The sequence below is a fragment of the Poecilia formosa genome, unplaced genomic scaffold, assembly GCF_000485575.1.
Source record: "Poecilia formosa unplaced genomic scaffold, Poecilia_formosa-5.1.2 Scaffold260, whole genome shotgun sequence".
NCBI classification, from domain to species: Eukaryota; Metazoa; Chordata; class Actinopteri; order Cyprinodontiformes; family Poeciliidae; genus Poecilia; species Poecilia formosa.
In genome coordinates this window covers 592,136-608,820 of record NW_006800199.1, presented here as the reverse complement: position 1 = coordinate 608,820, position 16,685 = coordinate 592,136, and the positions used below count along the sequence as shown (strand labels likewise).

At 39.3% G+C, this 16,685-nt stretch overlaps 3 protein-coding genes across 4 annotated transcripts; all 3 read left to right on the top strand.

The window, feature by feature from the left end:
* Positions 1–6: 6 nt before the first annotated feature.
* On the top strand, positions 7–3,604 carry gpr61l (G protein-coupled receptor 61-like). 2 transcript variants are annotated; one of them, XM_016680880.1, is made up of 2 exons: positions 7–792; positions 2,041–3,604. In XM_016680880.1, the coding sequence occupies exon 2, from the start codon at positions 2,093–2,095 to the stop codon at positions 3,362–3,364; it is 1,272 nt and encodes a 423-aa protein (XP_016536366.1). In that variant the 5' UTR covers positions 7–792; positions 2,041–2,092; the 3' UTR covers positions 3,365–3,604. The 2 variants fall into 2 exon arrangements, with proteins under 2 accessions (XP_016536366.1, XP_007570478.1); XM_007570416.2 differs by having other exon boundaries at positions 7–1,177.
* Positions 3,605–6,559: 2,955 nt separating this feature from the next.
* LOC103150700 (caveolin-2-like) lies at positions 6,560–10,234 on the top strand. Its single transcript, XM_007570415.2, has 3 exons — positions 6,560–7,838; positions 9,031–9,218; positions 9,414–10,234. The coding sequence occupies exons 1-3, from the start codon at positions 7,578–7,580 to the stop codon at positions 9,571–9,573; spliced, it is 609 nt and encodes a 202-aa protein (XP_007570477.2). The 5' UTR covers positions 6,560–7,577; the 3' UTR covers positions 9,574–10,234.
* A 3,519-nt stretch (positions 10,235–13,753) lies between these two features.
* Positions 13,754–16,679, top strand: cav3 (caveolin 3). Its single transcript, XM_007570414.2, has 2 exons — positions 13,754–14,030; positions 15,967–16,679. Exons 1-2 carry the CDS (start codon positions 13,914–13,916, stop codon positions 16,306–16,308), a joined length of 459 nt encoding a protein of 152 aa, XP_007570476.1. The 5' UTR covers positions 13,754–13,913; the 3' UTR covers positions 16,309–16,679.
* The last annotated feature ends 6 nt before the right edge of the window (positions 16,680–16,685 follow it).

Genomic DNA, 16,685 nt, shown 5'->3' with positions numbered 1-16,685 from the left:
TCTCAAGGAAACTTCCACTCTGTTTGAGTCATTTGCAAACTCTAACAGCTGATTTTTCCAAGTTGCTCTGTAAAGTTGTTATCTGACCAGAACACTTTCTTCCACATGTTTTCTGCGGCCCCTGCATGGTGTGGGGTGAAATGAAAACAAGAGTTCATGTAGCTTTCGCTGTGAAACTCGTCTACAAAGGTCAGATTTGTGCAGTGTGGGACTAATCATGAGTCTCTGTAGAGCTTTAAGAAATGCCAGTGACCTCTGATTAATGCTCTCCTAGGTCAGTTTACATGGACTTTTGTGTCTTTGTGGGCTTAGTAGAACATTTTCAGTTCATTAACTGAACAATTAATATGTAATATAACTCAGTGTCTGCTTGGTCTTCATGATGATGTTTGATCTCTACTGTTCCTGAGCAAACCCTTGAGGTCTTCACAGAACATCAGGCTTTATATTCACATTAAATCACACACACATTGTTTGTAAAAATGGATTTCAGTAAGGGATATTAAAGTACCCCACACAGATTTTTATTTGTAAAAAGTTTTAAAATGCTGCTTATTTTTCTTTCTTTCACTTCACAGTAATGTGCCGCTTTGTGTTGTAGCCCTGACAAAATACCCAGAGTCTTCTGTATTGACAAAATGTGAAAAAGTTGAATAGTTGTTGATGCTTTTATGGTAAATCTCTCATGTTTTGATAACAAAACTGACTTTTGAAATTCTACAGAGTGTATCCATGGTGTTACTGAGAAGATGGAGGAGTTAGGACCCAGGGACGGCTGGTGGGGGGACAGTGGTGTGTGTGTCTGATGGCAAAAGAGGAAAAAACTTCAGCATGCACCATTACACAAAACAATGTGTGACAGTCACTGCCATACACAGCACAGGACAGGACAGAGGAGGGGCGAGGGAAGAGGAGAATAATTTACCACCAAAACCGTCATGGGATTGCGTTTTTATATTTTTCTTTGTGATATAAATTGTAATGCAGTTCCAGTGCCTCTCTATGGAAAAGACAAACTTTAGAAAGTTTTACATTTTTTTAAACAGAGATGGACATATGATTTATATACTTTTGATTAAGAAATGAGATAAAGCATCTATTTTGTTTACTTTTGTAAAAAAAAAATCCTTGAACTCAAAGCAACTGGTTTAAACAACAAACTGAGAGTGAACCAGGGGTAAGTCAGTTTTATCAAAATATTGCTTTTCTTATTGCTCTTCTAAAACATAACATTAAAGCATCTTAATACCCATCTTCTGAAAATTGTTGACATTTTTATTTCACTGCAAGTTAACCTGAAGTGTTTGTCAGTAAGTGGTATAGCCCAAAGGAGCAGATTAATTATATGCCTTTACTTCCACATACTAAAACCTGATAAGTTTTGTGAGGTTATTAAAAAATAACCTCACAAAACTTGTTTCTATAATTTGACTTATGTTTGAAACATACTGATAAACTGAACTGAATTGTGCAGATTTGAACTATGAAGGCCATTGACGGCGCATGATTTCATTTTTGGCATTAGAGAAAAGGGGTTTGAATACAAATAAACTACATGATTAATTGTTTGATCACAAAGCAACCCATTTATCAAAAATGCTGATAATCTGTCAACTTTTTCCAATAGTTTTTGTTTCAGTTACTACCGTCACATTCAGTAAATTAGAATGTTAGTAAAAATTTGTTAGCAACTCAGTTCACAAACACATAAAGATTAGTTACACACAGGTTGATGTCTTCAAACTTTATTTCTGTAAATTATTATGGTTTTCTGCTGATATCTAGTGGAAACATGAATTTATGGATAAGTATGTCAGAACATTAAAAAGTTATTTTAAGACAAAAATGTCAGCCTAATGAAAAGTGTGTTTAATAGCCTCTTTTTTTTTAAGTACTTGGGAATCCAGCCTCATCAACACATATTCAATAAATTATTGAATGTGTCTGTCTATGAAATGGTTGTGGTTGAAAAAAACTTTTTTTTTTTCTCCATTTAATAATAAAATTTAAAGTAAAATCTGTTTCCCTATTTCAACACAGATATTTCACCCATGAGAAAATCAGAGCTGAAAATGGAGGAGGAAGTCAGTAAATGATGGCGGACATGACGGGGTCCATGATCTCCTCTGTCACAGATCCTTCTGTCGCAAACTCCACCGATCCCACCGTCCCCGCCGATGTCGGCGTCGTCACAAGCTCCCAGTCACAGATCAAGGATCTTTTCGGGTTGTTCTGCATGGTGACGCTTAACCTCATCGCCCTGGTGGCCAACACCGGTGTGATGGTGGCCATAGCTCGCGCTCCTCACCTGAAAAAGTTTGCGTTTGTCTGTCACCTGTGCGCAGTGGATCTGCTATGCGCCATCCTCCTGATGCCTCTGGGAATCATCTCCAGCTCTCCGTTCTTCGGCACGGTGGTGTTCACCATTCTGGAGTGCCAGGTTTACATCTTCCTCAATGTTTTCCTCATTTGCCTCTCCATCCTCACCATCACCGCCATCAGCTTGGAGCGCTACTTCTACATTGTGCACCCGATGCGTTACGAAGTCAAGATGACCATCAACCTTGCGATTGGTGTGATGGTGCTGATCTGGGTTAAATCACTCGTCTTGGCTCTGGTCACGCTGTTTGGATGGCCGGCTTACGGTCCTCAGAGCTCCATTGCAGCAGCTCACTGCTCTCTTCATGCCACCCACAGCCGCCTGAGGAGAGTATTCGGAGTGCTCTTCAGTGTGATTTGTTTCTTAGCTCCTGTAGTGGTCATCTTTAGTGTGTACTGTGCTGTGTATAAGGTTGCTCGCTCAGCAGCTCTGCAGCAAGTCCCAGCTGCGCCAACATGGGTGAATGCGTGCACTGCAAAGGACCGCTCTGACTCCATCAACAGCCAAACAACCATGATCGCCACCACCCGCACTCTGCCTCAACGACTGTCTCCAGAAAGAGCCTTCAGCGGAGGAAAAGCTGCGATAACCTTGGTGTTCATCGTGGGCCAGTTCTTGGTTTGCTGGTTGCCCTACTTCATTTTCCACGTCCAAATGTCTCTAACCGCTTCCATGCAGAGCCCGGGGGACTTGGAGGAGGCCGTAACTTGGCTTGCTTACTCTTCTTTCGCAGTGAACCCGTTCTTCTACGGCCTCTTAAACAGACAAATCAGGGACGAGTTGGTGAAGTTTCGACGTTGCTGCTTGAACCAGCCCACAGAGGTTGGAGCGTCCAGCCAGGAGGCCTCGTTTCAGGAAAACTTCCTTCAGTTCATTCAGAGGACCACCAGCATGCCCGAAAGACGCTCCAGCTGCTCTAACTCCAGTCCCACATTAAACCAGGTGAACATTATTCCAGGACAAATACCAGAGGAGCATGCATAGACTACCTGTACACTCATTATATAAATGTTTATTTATCCTGTTATTCGATAGAATAGAAATAGCCTTCATTGTCCCACAGCAGCAGCAGCATTTGGATATTTAGGTTCACACAAAACAGCAAAAGGTGATAATGGGCTGTTTATTTCTTACATTACTTTGTTGTATAAAATGCTCTTATATTTATGCTCTTTACTAACTTGATTATTTCTATTGTTTACTTTTTTTGTAAAAAAAAAAAACCCACCACAAAAACAAAGATGGCTATGTAACACCAACATATTTGCAGTTTCAGTCAACGGTTTACATGTACTCATCATGGTCTAGTCTTTTTGTTTTTGGTTGCTTCCTACAGTTTTCTTTTTTCAGGGTAGAAATATACAAACTGTTTCTATGATTTTTTTCAACAAGTTCTGACAGAGGGAAGTTGCACCTTTATTTTAGCTTCAACAAGCTTCTTGTGTAATTCTGATGGACCAGATTTATTTTAAATTGGTTATCACACACTTGTCTTTTAATCATGAGCTACATAAACCCTCACCTTGACTTCTCCAAGCATTGTGGTCAAACACGGGGAAGTTAAGGCTCCTGTGACTGTGAAAGGTTTTCACACAAAGCATTTGACTTCCTGTGTGGACAGCTGCAAACTTCAGTCATGCTTAAAGACATCACTTTTGAACTTTTTATTTCCTCTTTATCACTCTATTGGTCAGTGGCAATTTAAAACTTCTTTTGCTGTGGACTTTGACACTGAAGTCCCAGAATCCTCCATTTTATGACGACTAGAGTTCTAGTTTGTTTTGTAACAATCCCTTTCTTTGAGCTAAGGGTGGTACTTTGGGTCAGATTGTTGAAACTGGAGCACATTTGTGTGTCCTGACAAGACAAAGGCCCAAAACAAACATCAAAACATTGGAATGGATAAAGCAAGACTAACATTAATCAGCTGAAATGAACCCAAGTTAAACCTTGTTTAAATTGCGCTGGCTTTGTAAAATGTCTCTTTGCCAGACGACCCATTAATCTAAATTAACCAAGAAGAGGGAACAAAAACCCAGCCAGAAAAAATGCCTCAAACTTGTTGATGGCTACAAAAAAGATTGGTAGAAAATCCACTGTTAATTTCAACCTATATTTTCAATTCTGATTTTGTAAAAAATCTCAGAAATATATATAGAAAATTGTTTAAATGGTTAAAGGCCACAAACCTGTCAAGGCATTAATGACCAAGATGAATGTGTGTAAACTTTTGGCTAAAACTGTTCACTGCAATTTTCCCTTTTTGATATCTGACATGCATTTCAAAACTGGTCTTATTTTAACTGAGATTATAGAAAAGCTTTGGTAAAGATGTACATTTTGGAATTAACAGCAATAAAAAAAAAAAAAAAAACATTGTCTGATGGATAATTCAGTTTCAAAAATACATGATTGTGTCCCATCTGACTTAACATTGCCACCATAATGACACTATTGAATTTCTTGTATCATCGGTAATATTTATACGTAAGAAACAATATTCAAGTAGTAGATGGGGTTTGAAAAGTCTTAATTATCCTCCTTGTGGTATATTTCATAATTAATCTTTGTCTTGTTTAGGGAGAGAAGGTAGGGATAACACCTCAGACTTCCTACTTAAAACAAATATTAGGTTTCGATGTCGCCTCTCTCTGTTGCCATATTAAATAAAATGGACTCGCATAGCAACAAAATGACCCCTTGGATAACCTTTTGATCCAAGTCTGCTCAAATACAGACGGAGTCCGATAAAGCTCATTTACATGTGAACAAAGATAGCTCACATGTTCCCGTGAATATGGACCAACGTAATTTGGACATGGATATGGGAAGGAAGAGATAGGAAACCTGCAGAGAAAATCATTACTGGTGCGTTGATAATGCACCAAAGAGAGGCAACAAAGTGCTATTTTATGGCCTTCGCTGTTTGTATTAGCCCTCGTTCGTGGTTACAGCAAATATAAGCAAACATCATTCTGCAGTACGGGTGTTACTTAGGAATACGCACCCTTACATAACTGTAGGTGTGTTAAAAACATTAGGTTGACAAGCAAACACATGTTTTTCAGAATTGTTTTTATTTTTATTTAAAATAATATTCACAAGGTAATAATTCACTCAATCTATGTGCACTCTAATGCAGAGCTCAAACATTAACATCAGTGAATACAAATGGGAACGTTGGACAAATCTCAGCACAGCAGACACTCCTAAATAAAAGTATGTCTGAAGTATTTTCTTTTGTTTTGTTTTTTTTCAAATGAATTTGGATGAACCGGAGTGACAGGGCTCTGACTGCACCTGTAAGATTTAACAAAGGCGTTCAGGGGAAAGGATTTTCAAGTTTGTGTGAATCCGTCTGTCTTCTCCACCCACATTTTTACAGACTATTAGAATTTTTCAAAGTAAATTAATGAGTGAAGGTTTTGCTCAAGAAGTGCTTTTCGTAGACACAGACAACAGCACAACCAACTTCATGCAACAATATGAAGGCTGAATGCTACTAGAGTAAATCCTAGGCAAATGGGGCTTAAACAGATTTATTTTGTTATAGTAATTTAACGAAGCACTGCACTTTCCTCCACAGCCTCAGGGAAACATCTGGAAAGACTTGATTTTCTCTTTTTGTGTCAACAAGCTAAACGGTAGCAAAGGTGACAGTTTTCATGTCAACAGGCACGGTGTGTTTTGAAACAAGACAACTAATACTACATGCCATATTTCTCAATAAGCAAGAAGAAACATAAAGAAATAATTAATTAAATACGTTTATTTAAAGTGACAAAAGGAGACAATCTTAGTATCAACATTTTTGATGAGTAAAAATGTCCTCCATTTTGAACTCTGTACTAATAGACTACTTGACCATTTAACATGCTGTAATATTATAATAAAACACGAGTAACACATTTTACAGTATTGCTGCTGCTTTATTGTAATGAAGAATAACCAAATACAGTTCCTGAGCTGCAGTGTTACCACACAGAAGTTCTTGCATATTCTTCATTTTGATGTGCCTCTTTATGAAAATCACTTTTTATATTTTTGTGACTATTTAAACATTTCACACCTTAAACAGTTATTTGGTTGTTGTCTGATATGCATGTGTCAAACTAGATAAATCTTTGAATAAAAAATATATTTTATTTTATATATATATATTTAAAAGAATTGCAAGCACTTTCTCACAAACTATTATTTATTATCTCACTGGAACATCTGCTACCATCACTGCTGTTGTGAGGTTTAATTATGTCATTAACTTAGGCATTGTCCATGACGAAAATACAGACTGCTGATTAAATCGCTGCTCCCGACAACAGAAACCTTTCAACATGGTAAACAAGCTGCATATTCTGGCCAACAGAGGGCGCAGTGTGGCAATGAATTGCTCTATCTTCTGTCTGAGTCGAGATCTGCTTAAAAACAATAAGCTACAAACACACAGATTTATGTTGGATAATCTTCTTTTAACGTTACAATAACATCCCAAAAAGACTGATGAGATGTCAGGTGGCTTTTTGTTTAAAATTTTATGTTGAGATGTCTGCTGAAGTTTGCCGTTAAAACAAACAAACAAACAAACAAAAAAAAACAACAAAAAAAAAACAAAAAAAAAAACATATAATGTAGAAAGTAAAGATGACTCATGGATGACATCTGACTATGTGTCATTGTGTTTCCAGAGCCTCTCTAATGGTATTTTGGTGAAGGTCATATTCTGAAAAAATACATCAGGGCCTTAAAACCTGGGAAGCAATTTGGTGATATACGCGTAAGAAAGAAAGTGCGTTAGGTTTTAAAAAAGGAAGTTGAAAATTGGCTTTGCTAACTTGTCACATTTTATGTAAGACACTTTACTTTTTTCTCTGAAACAAATGCATAAAATATACAAATTGGTGTTCTGCGGCGTATTGTTGAATAAGGAAAAAATTGGGGATTCAGCTCAGATGTGCAATTAGCAGAACAGCTTCTTCCAAACCCTGCTGCGTTTTGGCTGCGTGTATTTAAAACTCTGACAAACATCATCACCATTCGCCTGATTAAAGGTCTGTGAGGTCTGATTGTTTCCACTCATCATAATCTCTCCCACAAAACTCTTGTTTGATCCCACTTCCTCCGAGATTAACACTTCTCATGCAGGTACAAAGCAGACTGATTGTGCATCGCACAAAGCCAATAAAAGCATTGCTCAGAAATGGTCAAAGCGGTCATCAGTGTGCCATGTCCCACCTGGGTGTCAACCACGAGCCTGTCATCCGGCTGGCTGCACTCGCTCGTCCTTCATGTTTCCAGCGACTCCGAGCTGGGCCACAGCCGAACGACGATGGACGAGGACAGACTGAAATCGGGGGAGCTGATGGAAGTGAAGGTGGATGAGGGTCCGGATTTCACCCACCGCAATTCACGACCCCAGATTGAAGACAGGGATCCCAACAGAGTCAACAGCAATCTAAAGGTAAGATTACTTGTGCTAATCTTACCTTTAGATTAGGTAAGATCAACAGTTGTTGATGTAACATACATCAACAACTGATGATGTATTTTACATTTCAAATCTCAAATCCAATTCAAAAGTGTTTGAACAGACTGATGTCAAAATAGTTCAAAACTCGGCTATTAAATGGTTCACGATTTATTTTTCAAATGCAAACCAGAAAAGTCTTGTGTGCGTTTGTTTGTGTTTGTGCACCCGCTCTACGTCACAACCGCTGCACATTCAATGTTTGATAAATAGCTCAAGTTCAGTCAGGTTGGATGAGACGTGTCTGTAAATAGATTTTAGGAGAATATGTGCCTGCAGCCTGCTGTGGTGATGTTAGGCAATCTCCCCATGAGAAAGCAATTGTTCAAAGCAGTCTCTCAATCCATATATATGACAATATTTATTTAATTAAATATGTATGTTGGATCAGTCGGTCTCTCTAAATCATGCCAGGACAATGGTTTGCTCAGTGAGAGCTTTCTGTGACACATTGTTTCGTTTTGCCTTAATGAACCCCTGAGGGCATTACAAAACAGCTGCATATTAAGTTGACATTAATTTACAAATTAGTAAACATTATTTAGTAATTAGGCTATGCAGGAACATAACTGGCTGCATAACTTTCTTTCGATGTGTCGCAATAAAAGGGGGTGGATATAAATCTAAATTCAAGTTTATTTTTAAAAACGGGACAAAATGGGACATGAGATTGCAGCCAAGTGGCTAATTTTCATCTCTAGTCCCGCTGGCAGCAGGTTGATGTTGAAGCACAAAATAACACTACAGAGTAATAAATACATAAAACAACCTCAAAATTGACATATTTTTGAAAATACTCAAGTTTGACTTATCTTGCTTGTTACGAGCCGGCTTTCAAGATGTTTTGTTACACAATTTTAGATTTTTATATTGTAAAATTGCGAAAGGGATCTATCTTTTTTGTCGTCCTCACAAGAATTTTCTGCTCTGTGTTGATCTAGCACATGAGATCATCTGATTCAGACTAAAAACTGTTAGTATCCTAGAACTAAGTACATCAAGGAATTTTTTCATTTTTGTTTGTTTACAGATATGCATCCATGTCATTCTGCTCACTACCCCCACCACCAGCCCCGTAAATAACAGCATTTTAATGAAAATCCTTGGTTCTTGCCTGTGCCTTAAGGTCATGTTTGAGGACGTGATTGCAGAGCCCCCTTCAGTGCGGAGCTTTGATAAAGTCTGGCTCTGGAGTCACGCCCTGTTCGAGGTGTCCAGACTGTGGGGCTACCGCTTCATCTCCCTGGTGCTGGCGGTGCCGGTGTCGCTGACCGCAGGGCTGCTCTTTGCTGTCCTCAGCTGCCTCCACATCTGGTAGGACCTGAAGCTCAGATACGAGGGTACAAATACATGAAACCGAGCCGGTCGAGCTGGTTGGCACACTTTTAACGAATAGAGGTCACTTTGTGAAGGTTGCAGCTGCATTCTTTTCAACATGTTGTTTCTCCCTGGAGGGAACTTTACTTGAGAGTTTGCTTATGTTTTCTCCTCCCCTTTGTGTCCTTCCAGGCTGATCATGCCCGGCGTGCAGCTTCTTCTCATCAGTATGCAGTGGATCCAGACGGTGTGGGCCAGCATACTGAACATTTTTATCAGTCCTTTCTTTACCAGTTTTGGAAAGTGTTGTGGTCAAATTATTATCCGCCTGGCGAGTGCTGATAACAGATAGAGTTAGTTATTTAGTCAGTGTGAGCAACTAAGCAGAAGGTATAAAAAAAAAGACAAGCAGTGAAGGATTGCTAACTATTTGCTGACAGGGAACTTGTATCATTTGTTATTATTTTGTATTTTTATGCACCTGTCATGCTTTTTTGCATGCCGACACATTCATCAACTTTTCCATTCTGTAATGACATTGACGTATGGACCCTCAATGTGTATTTCAACGCCCCAAATACAAAATGAAAATCCACCAGAAGCACATTTTTAATAAAAATGTATAATCTGCTAAATTGCTTAAACTGTGGTACTGTGGGGGTACTGTCAAGAAAAAAAATATTCTGTTATTTTGTTTTCAGCAATCAACAGAATTGTGAATTAATGAATAAAAGTATTTCTGACATAAAACAAATGTCTAAAGTTGTCTCTGATTGTCAGCATTGCGTCTGTGGATCATGTCAGGCGGATTTGAGGACTTGGCTTACACCTGTCTCAGTCTGTGAAAACAATTGTTCAACTTCATCACATGAAATAAAGCCATGTGGAAAAAAAATAAAATAAAAAACAGTTGATTGGATTCCTCTGAAATTCTCTGTCACACATTTAGACAAGTGCGTGTCATCTCTGCTCTAAAACAACTCCCTGACAAAAACACAATCTAGAGTAATGATGATTAAATTACTTAATTAGAACATGGACAGCAGGCTAAAATACCTTTTGACATTTTCTGGGTGACATTTCAAATTTTTGAAGGACGACATGTTGTTTAATTTAACACTTCAAGCACAGAAAGAAACAAACACAAAACAAATAAGTGAAAACTAAAAGGGTGTGCTAAGTTACTTTTCTTTATCTTTTATTGGTTTGTATATTAAAATAACAATTATTTGTAATTATTTGTAAGATGAGAAGAATATTTTGTTGTTTTCTTCCTCTTCTGAATTTTTTTCTATTACGTTTCAAAACATGACTTCACTAAATTAGATGAATCCTGACAGTTTCTCTGATTTGGGTTTTATTCTGCCTCAGGCATTTAGTGAAATTGGACTCTTTGCCTTCAGGTTTTATTGGAAATCTAATAAATGCAAGCAGAGCTGCTAAATGCAAACCAATAATAATAATAATAATAATAATAATAATAATAATAATAATAATAATAAACATGATTGGAAGAAAATGTAATTTGGAGTTTTAGTGGAACATTTATAAAACTGTCATTCACAACACGTCCCCTCTTTCTGCAGCGATCCCTCTGGAACATGTTCAGACGGTGATTCTGCTTCGCTTTGCTCTTGCTGGTAAAGACATCACTTTAGAGTCAGCAGAAACTGGTCTAACATTTTAATGTATTCTCTTTTTTTTAATCTCTGTATATAAATCAGCTCCAACATGAGTGATGGTTCCTGATACGTTGCTGTCAGAACGATTGATGATCTGGGTTGTCCAGCCTAAACTTGGGCCGCGGTTGTTTACTCACTGAAATTTCCCCAGATTCCTTGAGTTATGTGATGATTTGGTTTTCCATACACGGAGCAGAAATGCAGAACGCATGACTCTCCATCATGGACGAAATCTCTAAAATAACCAAATGATCCCAAATTGCTGACAAAAAAAAAAAAAAACCTTCCTCAGAGTAATGCACTCTTTTACTTTTCTCTAAATTGTTCTCATTTAGTTTTGTTGGGAGTATAATATAGAATAGTCATAAAATGTATTGACATAATGAAAAAATGGAAATAGTAATGATTAAACTCAGTTAAATAAATATTTTTAATTAACCTGCCACAGATTTTTCCGTTTCTATTCGGGCGATGTGCGTTAAACTGTTTTCCAAAACTGAAAAGTATAATTTTGGAGATGGATATTATGATTGATATTCTTGTAGAGAATCTTTCAATAATAGGAAACATTTGCCAGTCTATTTACTTTTAGAGATTACACACTGATGCCCTTGTGAAAGTATTTGTATCCCTTAAAGTTATTAGTTTGTCACTCTAATAATATATTTGACTGAGATTAAAGGATTATTGTTTTTACAGTTTTTACAACTAAAAATCTGGGAAGCAGGCTGAGCAACCTGAGTGTATACTTTGTAGGATCATGTATAAATATATATATATATATATATATATATATATATATATATATATATATATATAAAACACCCTCTAACAAACTGTAGTTCTAAGAAGTGTTCAGAATATAGATGATGAGATTAAATATAAAAGTTTACTTTTAAAGTTGCCCCTGTGCTTTTGGTCCAGCAGAACTGCACAGGTTGTCAGGCTTGCGTGACTCATGTCTAAAAACGGTGCGCATCGGACGACTTGTTGCAAATGAACACATAAATCATGAACAATCAAAGTTGCATGGACGGTACAGCATGTAACAAGAAGCACACCCAGCGTTTTAAATGTATCTCCAACTGTACGCTGTCAATAAGAGTTCAGCGGCATCCCTTCCACCAATTACACTCCATGTGATCACAGGTCTGAGAGCCCTGCCTGCCGACATCTAATGAGAGATAAGAGCCAGTGCTGTCTCATTTCACCATATTGATACCCATGAACACAGAGACATGCCACTATGTCTCTCTCTGCACAGCTATTTCTGTCTGCCGGCCTCCATGCCTAACCAGCTCCCTCTCTCTCCACGGCCAAGAATAGACGTCTAATTGGCCTGGCACCCAATCACATGAACTCTGATCTCACCCACCCCCCTCTCCCACTGCCTCCTCAGCTCCCGGGCAACTGGGAAGAGGAATGGCACGGCTCACTATGGAGTCACGCTTCCTGTACTTCTCTTACACCGACTGATTGAGACAGAAAGTCGTAGCATAACTGGGAGTTTTTTCCCCTGCACCTTTCATAGGGAGTATCTCTGCATCACCTTCCCTCCTGCAATCTTTACTTGGCAGCTGCCCCGCATGGGTTTGTTTATGTTGCATGCTGATATGGAATCCAAAGACTGAAAGCAACAACTGCAAAGCCTAATTTAGGCTGTCTGGATTTTATTTAGGAGGAAGATTAGATTTTATTATCAACCCTTGGTTCAAATCAGAGCTTTGAGATGAAGTTGAGGGCCAACTCATGTTATTCGGATCAAGGTAATGTTGTCAAAGCATCTCACTTTTGTTCTGCCAGAGTTTCTTTAGTGAAGGTTTGTCTTACTCCCATCTGTGCTGTTTTATAGTTAATGGGAAGTTAGAAAAAAACTATTTATATGCTATTTATGTTTGTCTCATGCCATGTAAGACAAAAACATTTAGAAGAAGAAGAAACTATTTTCAGATGAGACCAATATTGCAAACATGCAAGGTGTGTCAAGCTGAGACTCACCCTGAGCACACCATGCTGGCTTTGAAACAAGGTGGAGGCTCAATCATGCTGTGGAGATGCTTTTTTTTTTTTCCTGCAGTGGAAAATAAGTTGATCAAAACCGATGGAGAGATGAATGGGAATAATTAGAGCAACATCCTGGGAGAGCACCAGCCGGTTCTTGTTTTAGGTCGGTCCAGAACAAAGATCAAGATCAAGACCAAATCCTAAGTGAGAATCTGTGATTCACGTTCAGAGACACTCTCCATCCAGTCTGGCTGGACTTTGGCTGTTTTACAAAGAGGAGCAGGCACAAGTCAGTGTCTATATGTACAAAGCAAAAACATACCACAAACCATCTGCAGCTGTAACTGGAGAGAAAAACTATCCTAACAAATATTTACTCATGGAGGCTGAATGTGAACAGCCGCCACAATTTCACAATTGTTTCATAAATTGAAAACTGTATAATTTTCCTTCCAGTTCACAATTATGGATTTCTTGGTGTTGTTCACAAATCTCATGAAAACCCAATGACACAGATCAAGGTTTATGCTAGTAACGCAACAAATGTGGACATGAAGACATGTCTGACATAAAGGATAGTAATTAGTAGTTCAAACCTAACTGGAGCCATGTGGGTGTGTTTGTTTGTGCTTTTTTTTTTTTCCTGTTGTGGAAGTTAGCACCACTGTGCAAACCCGTCCCAGTTAACCCGACAACTCCGTGTGAAATATGACACAACTCTGGTTCTTCTTTAAGGCATTCCTTTTCTCTCAGTGGTCATAACATGGTGTTTGTGTGTGTATGTGTGTACGTGTGTGTGTGTGTGTGTGCGTGCAGGGTGGGGGCTAAGGCCATCATTTCTACCAGGGCACATGCAGCAGCTGTCCTTTGGCATGTCAACGGGGAGCGTCAGAGACTTGCTACAGAAAAGGTTCAGGACTGAGCCGAGAACTGCTGTGTACAGTTTCCAAAAAGGTTCTCATTGCTCCTGTCTTTGACGAAACCTGGCACCTGCGGAGCCTCAACCATGGCGGATCAGTACCAGTACAACACCAACGAGGAGAAGATTGTGAAGGACAGCCACACCAAGGAGATTGATCTGATTAACAGAGACCCCAAGCAAATCAATGAGGACGTGGTGAAGGTTTGTGCAGAAAGGAGAGAGAGAGAGAGAAAAAAATGCCATGAGAAAGGTTATAGGGATCAAACTTGCAGTCTCTAATTGCATGTTTGCAGATTTAGATAAAATTGCAAATAGTAGGTGCTGAGAGTAGAACAAGGCATTGTACTAGCAGAGAAATCCTGAAATAGACCAGGAGCTATTCCTGTTGCTTGAGCAGAGCAAAGATTTATTTTGGGGATGGGCTGGAAGGAGTTGGAACTGATACACACTGTCGCTCTGATTTTCTGCCACTGTTTATTATTTATTTGTTGCTATGGAAGTATCACAAAATATATATGTTGCTGTTATTATTAAATAAGTAATCTTAAGTATATTTTTGTTTAAAAGAGTTGGGTGGGTGTAAATGAGGCTGTGAGGGTGAGTGTCAAACAAGGGTTTGGTGACTCCATGACTCACTATGGAAACATTTACAAACCGGTTTGTGCCAGATTTTTAGAAAGCTGAGCACTGCAACCTTGAAGACAGGACTCAACTTATAAGATAATGATATTAACAATTTGAAATTTACAAAAACTATTGTAAAAATATCCCTACACAACGGTATTAAAAATTACTGGATGGTGCAGCTATACCTAAATAGAGCATGTAGATCAGGGGTCCCCAAAACTGCGGATCCGGCCCACCTCTACATTTGGTCCGGCCCCCTGAACAATACCAGAGAGCGTTCAGATTTTTTTTTTTTTCATTTATTGTATTTTCCGGTTTATATGTAGATTTTTCTTCAACCACCAGGGGGCTCCTTAGCAGGAAGTGTGTCCTGTAAACTGTGGGTGTTTTGTTTTGCATCATCTCTTGGACTTTTAGGGAACTGCTTGACTTTTATGTTATTTAATCAGTGGTTGTTTGCTCACGGTAGAGCAGATGAACAAACTGAACGTGGAATTCCAGCTGGAGTTCTTCAAAGCAATACCTGTAAGTAGCAACTTATACTTCAAAATGAGCCTTTATGTTAACATATGAGAAATTAATATATTGTAGTTATGTTCCCTCAATGGAATATATACTAGTTAGTCCCAGTGACCGTTTCACTCATGGTTTTTGCCCATGTGCTTTCTGGGTAAAAATCAATCGAGAAACAACCCCCCCCCCCAACAATTTCCGGCCCCCCACCAGAGAGGGGAAAAGTTATGTGGCCCTCACAGGAAAAAGTTTGGGGACCACTGATGTAGATGATTAAAATGTTTCTGCTGTGCAATGTTAACTCTGTTTTTTTAAAATAGATATAAATTAAAGTTTAAAATGATCCAAACTTTAGAGAAACTAGATAACAGAGTCAAGTATTTATTTATTTATTTTTAATCCAGTGATTTATTCATTCGGAGTTAGATCCCTATATGCTGTTCCCTTTGGAAATCGTCTTCTAACTTCCTGTACCTTTCCCATGGAACAATTTGAAGAGGGAGATAACGCTTCAGATGTGCCGTGTGTGTGTCCGCCTGCAAAAGTTTGATTACTGACGATAGCTGACAGCAGTTTGATGCCGAGCCTCAGCTGAGAATGTAATGGCCTACTTTTTTTTTTTTTCCAGGACCAGGTGGCTGGTAACGCAATCCAACAACATATTGGAGCATTGTGGAGACACTCTCTTATGAATTTTGCATGAGGCCAGCTTTGATTTAGCAAAAATGAGGCGGAATAAAGCTCTTTGACTTGATCTGGGTGCAGCATTAAAAGCCCATCCACCACTCTGTCTGCGCATGAAGTGTGTGCAGGTTATTCGCTTCTCTGAGTGTGAGTGCTGCACTCTGTGCTTTTCAAAGGGTCAACTTCACACTCCATGTGAATTTGCAGGAGCTGTTTATTACGGTGCTCACGGGTCTGCTTGGGAGAAAGGCTGCAGAAGTTGTGCTCTCTCAAGGATCTGTGCTAATGACTCCTGTTCAAACTGTCTCGTTAGGTGGAGTTCGAGGACGTAATCGCAGAGCCCGATGGCACGCACAGCCTGGATGGAGTGTGGAGGCTCAGCTACACCACTTTCACTGTGTCCAAATACTGGTGCTACCGCGTCCTGTCTGCTGTCTTTGGCATCCCAGTCGCTCTGCTCTGGGGCTTCCTGTTCGCCTGCATCTCCTTCTGCCACATCTGGGCCGTGGTTCCCTGCATCAAGAGCTGTCTGATTGAGTCGCAGTGCGTCAGCCGCATTTACTCACTCTGCATTCAGACCTTCTGTGATCCTTTCTTTGAGGCTCTGGGCAAGATTTTCAGCAGCGTCCGCGTGGCGCTGCGCAAAGAAGTCTAAGAACTCACTCTGCAGTTTGAAATATGACCAGAGAAAGTGTGGTATGTGGTTTCCTTTTTTTTTTTTTTTTCTTACAGCGGAAAAATAATCCATCCCTGACATCTTGCTTTGCAACCGACTCGTCCTCGTCTCACTGTAGCATGCTGTTCTCCGCCCTCCGAAGTCAGAGCCAGAGATCTAAAGCCTGACATGCCCAGTGTGCATTTAGCCAAAAGTGCTGTGACAGCTGCAGCAGGCAGCATGGCTCTCTGACAGCTCTGGCAGGTCTGGGTTGACCCAAACAGAAGAAGGTCCACTGTCATAAGGGGAAGCTCGGTATTAACACCTACACCATGGAGTGAAGTTTACACACACACACACACACACACACACACACA

Coding starts and splice junctions, on each gene's coding strand:
- cav3 (XM_007570414.2), top strand. CDS start 13,914: ATGGCGGATCAGTACCAGTACAACACCAACGAGGAGAAGATTGTGAAG. Junction 14,031..15,966: donor TCAATGAGGACGTGGTGAAG/GTTTGTGCAGAA, acceptor CTGTCTCGTTAG/GTGGAGTTCGAGGACGTAAT.
- LOC103150700 (XM_007570415.2), top strand. CDS start 7,578: ATGGTCAAAGCGGTCATCAGTGTGCCATGTCCCACCTGGGTGTCAACC. Junction 7,839..9,030: donor GAGTCAACAGCAATCTAAAG/GTAAGATTACTT, acceptor CTGTGCCTTAAG/GTCATGTTTGAGGACGTGAT. Junction 9,219..9,413: donor CTCAGCTGCCTCCACATCTG/GTAGGACCTGAA, acceptor GTGTCCTTCCAG/GCTGATCATGCCCGGCGTGC.
- gpr61l (XM_016680880.1), top strand. CDS start 2,093: ATGATGGCGGACATGACGGGGTCCATGATCTCCTCTGTCACAGATCCT.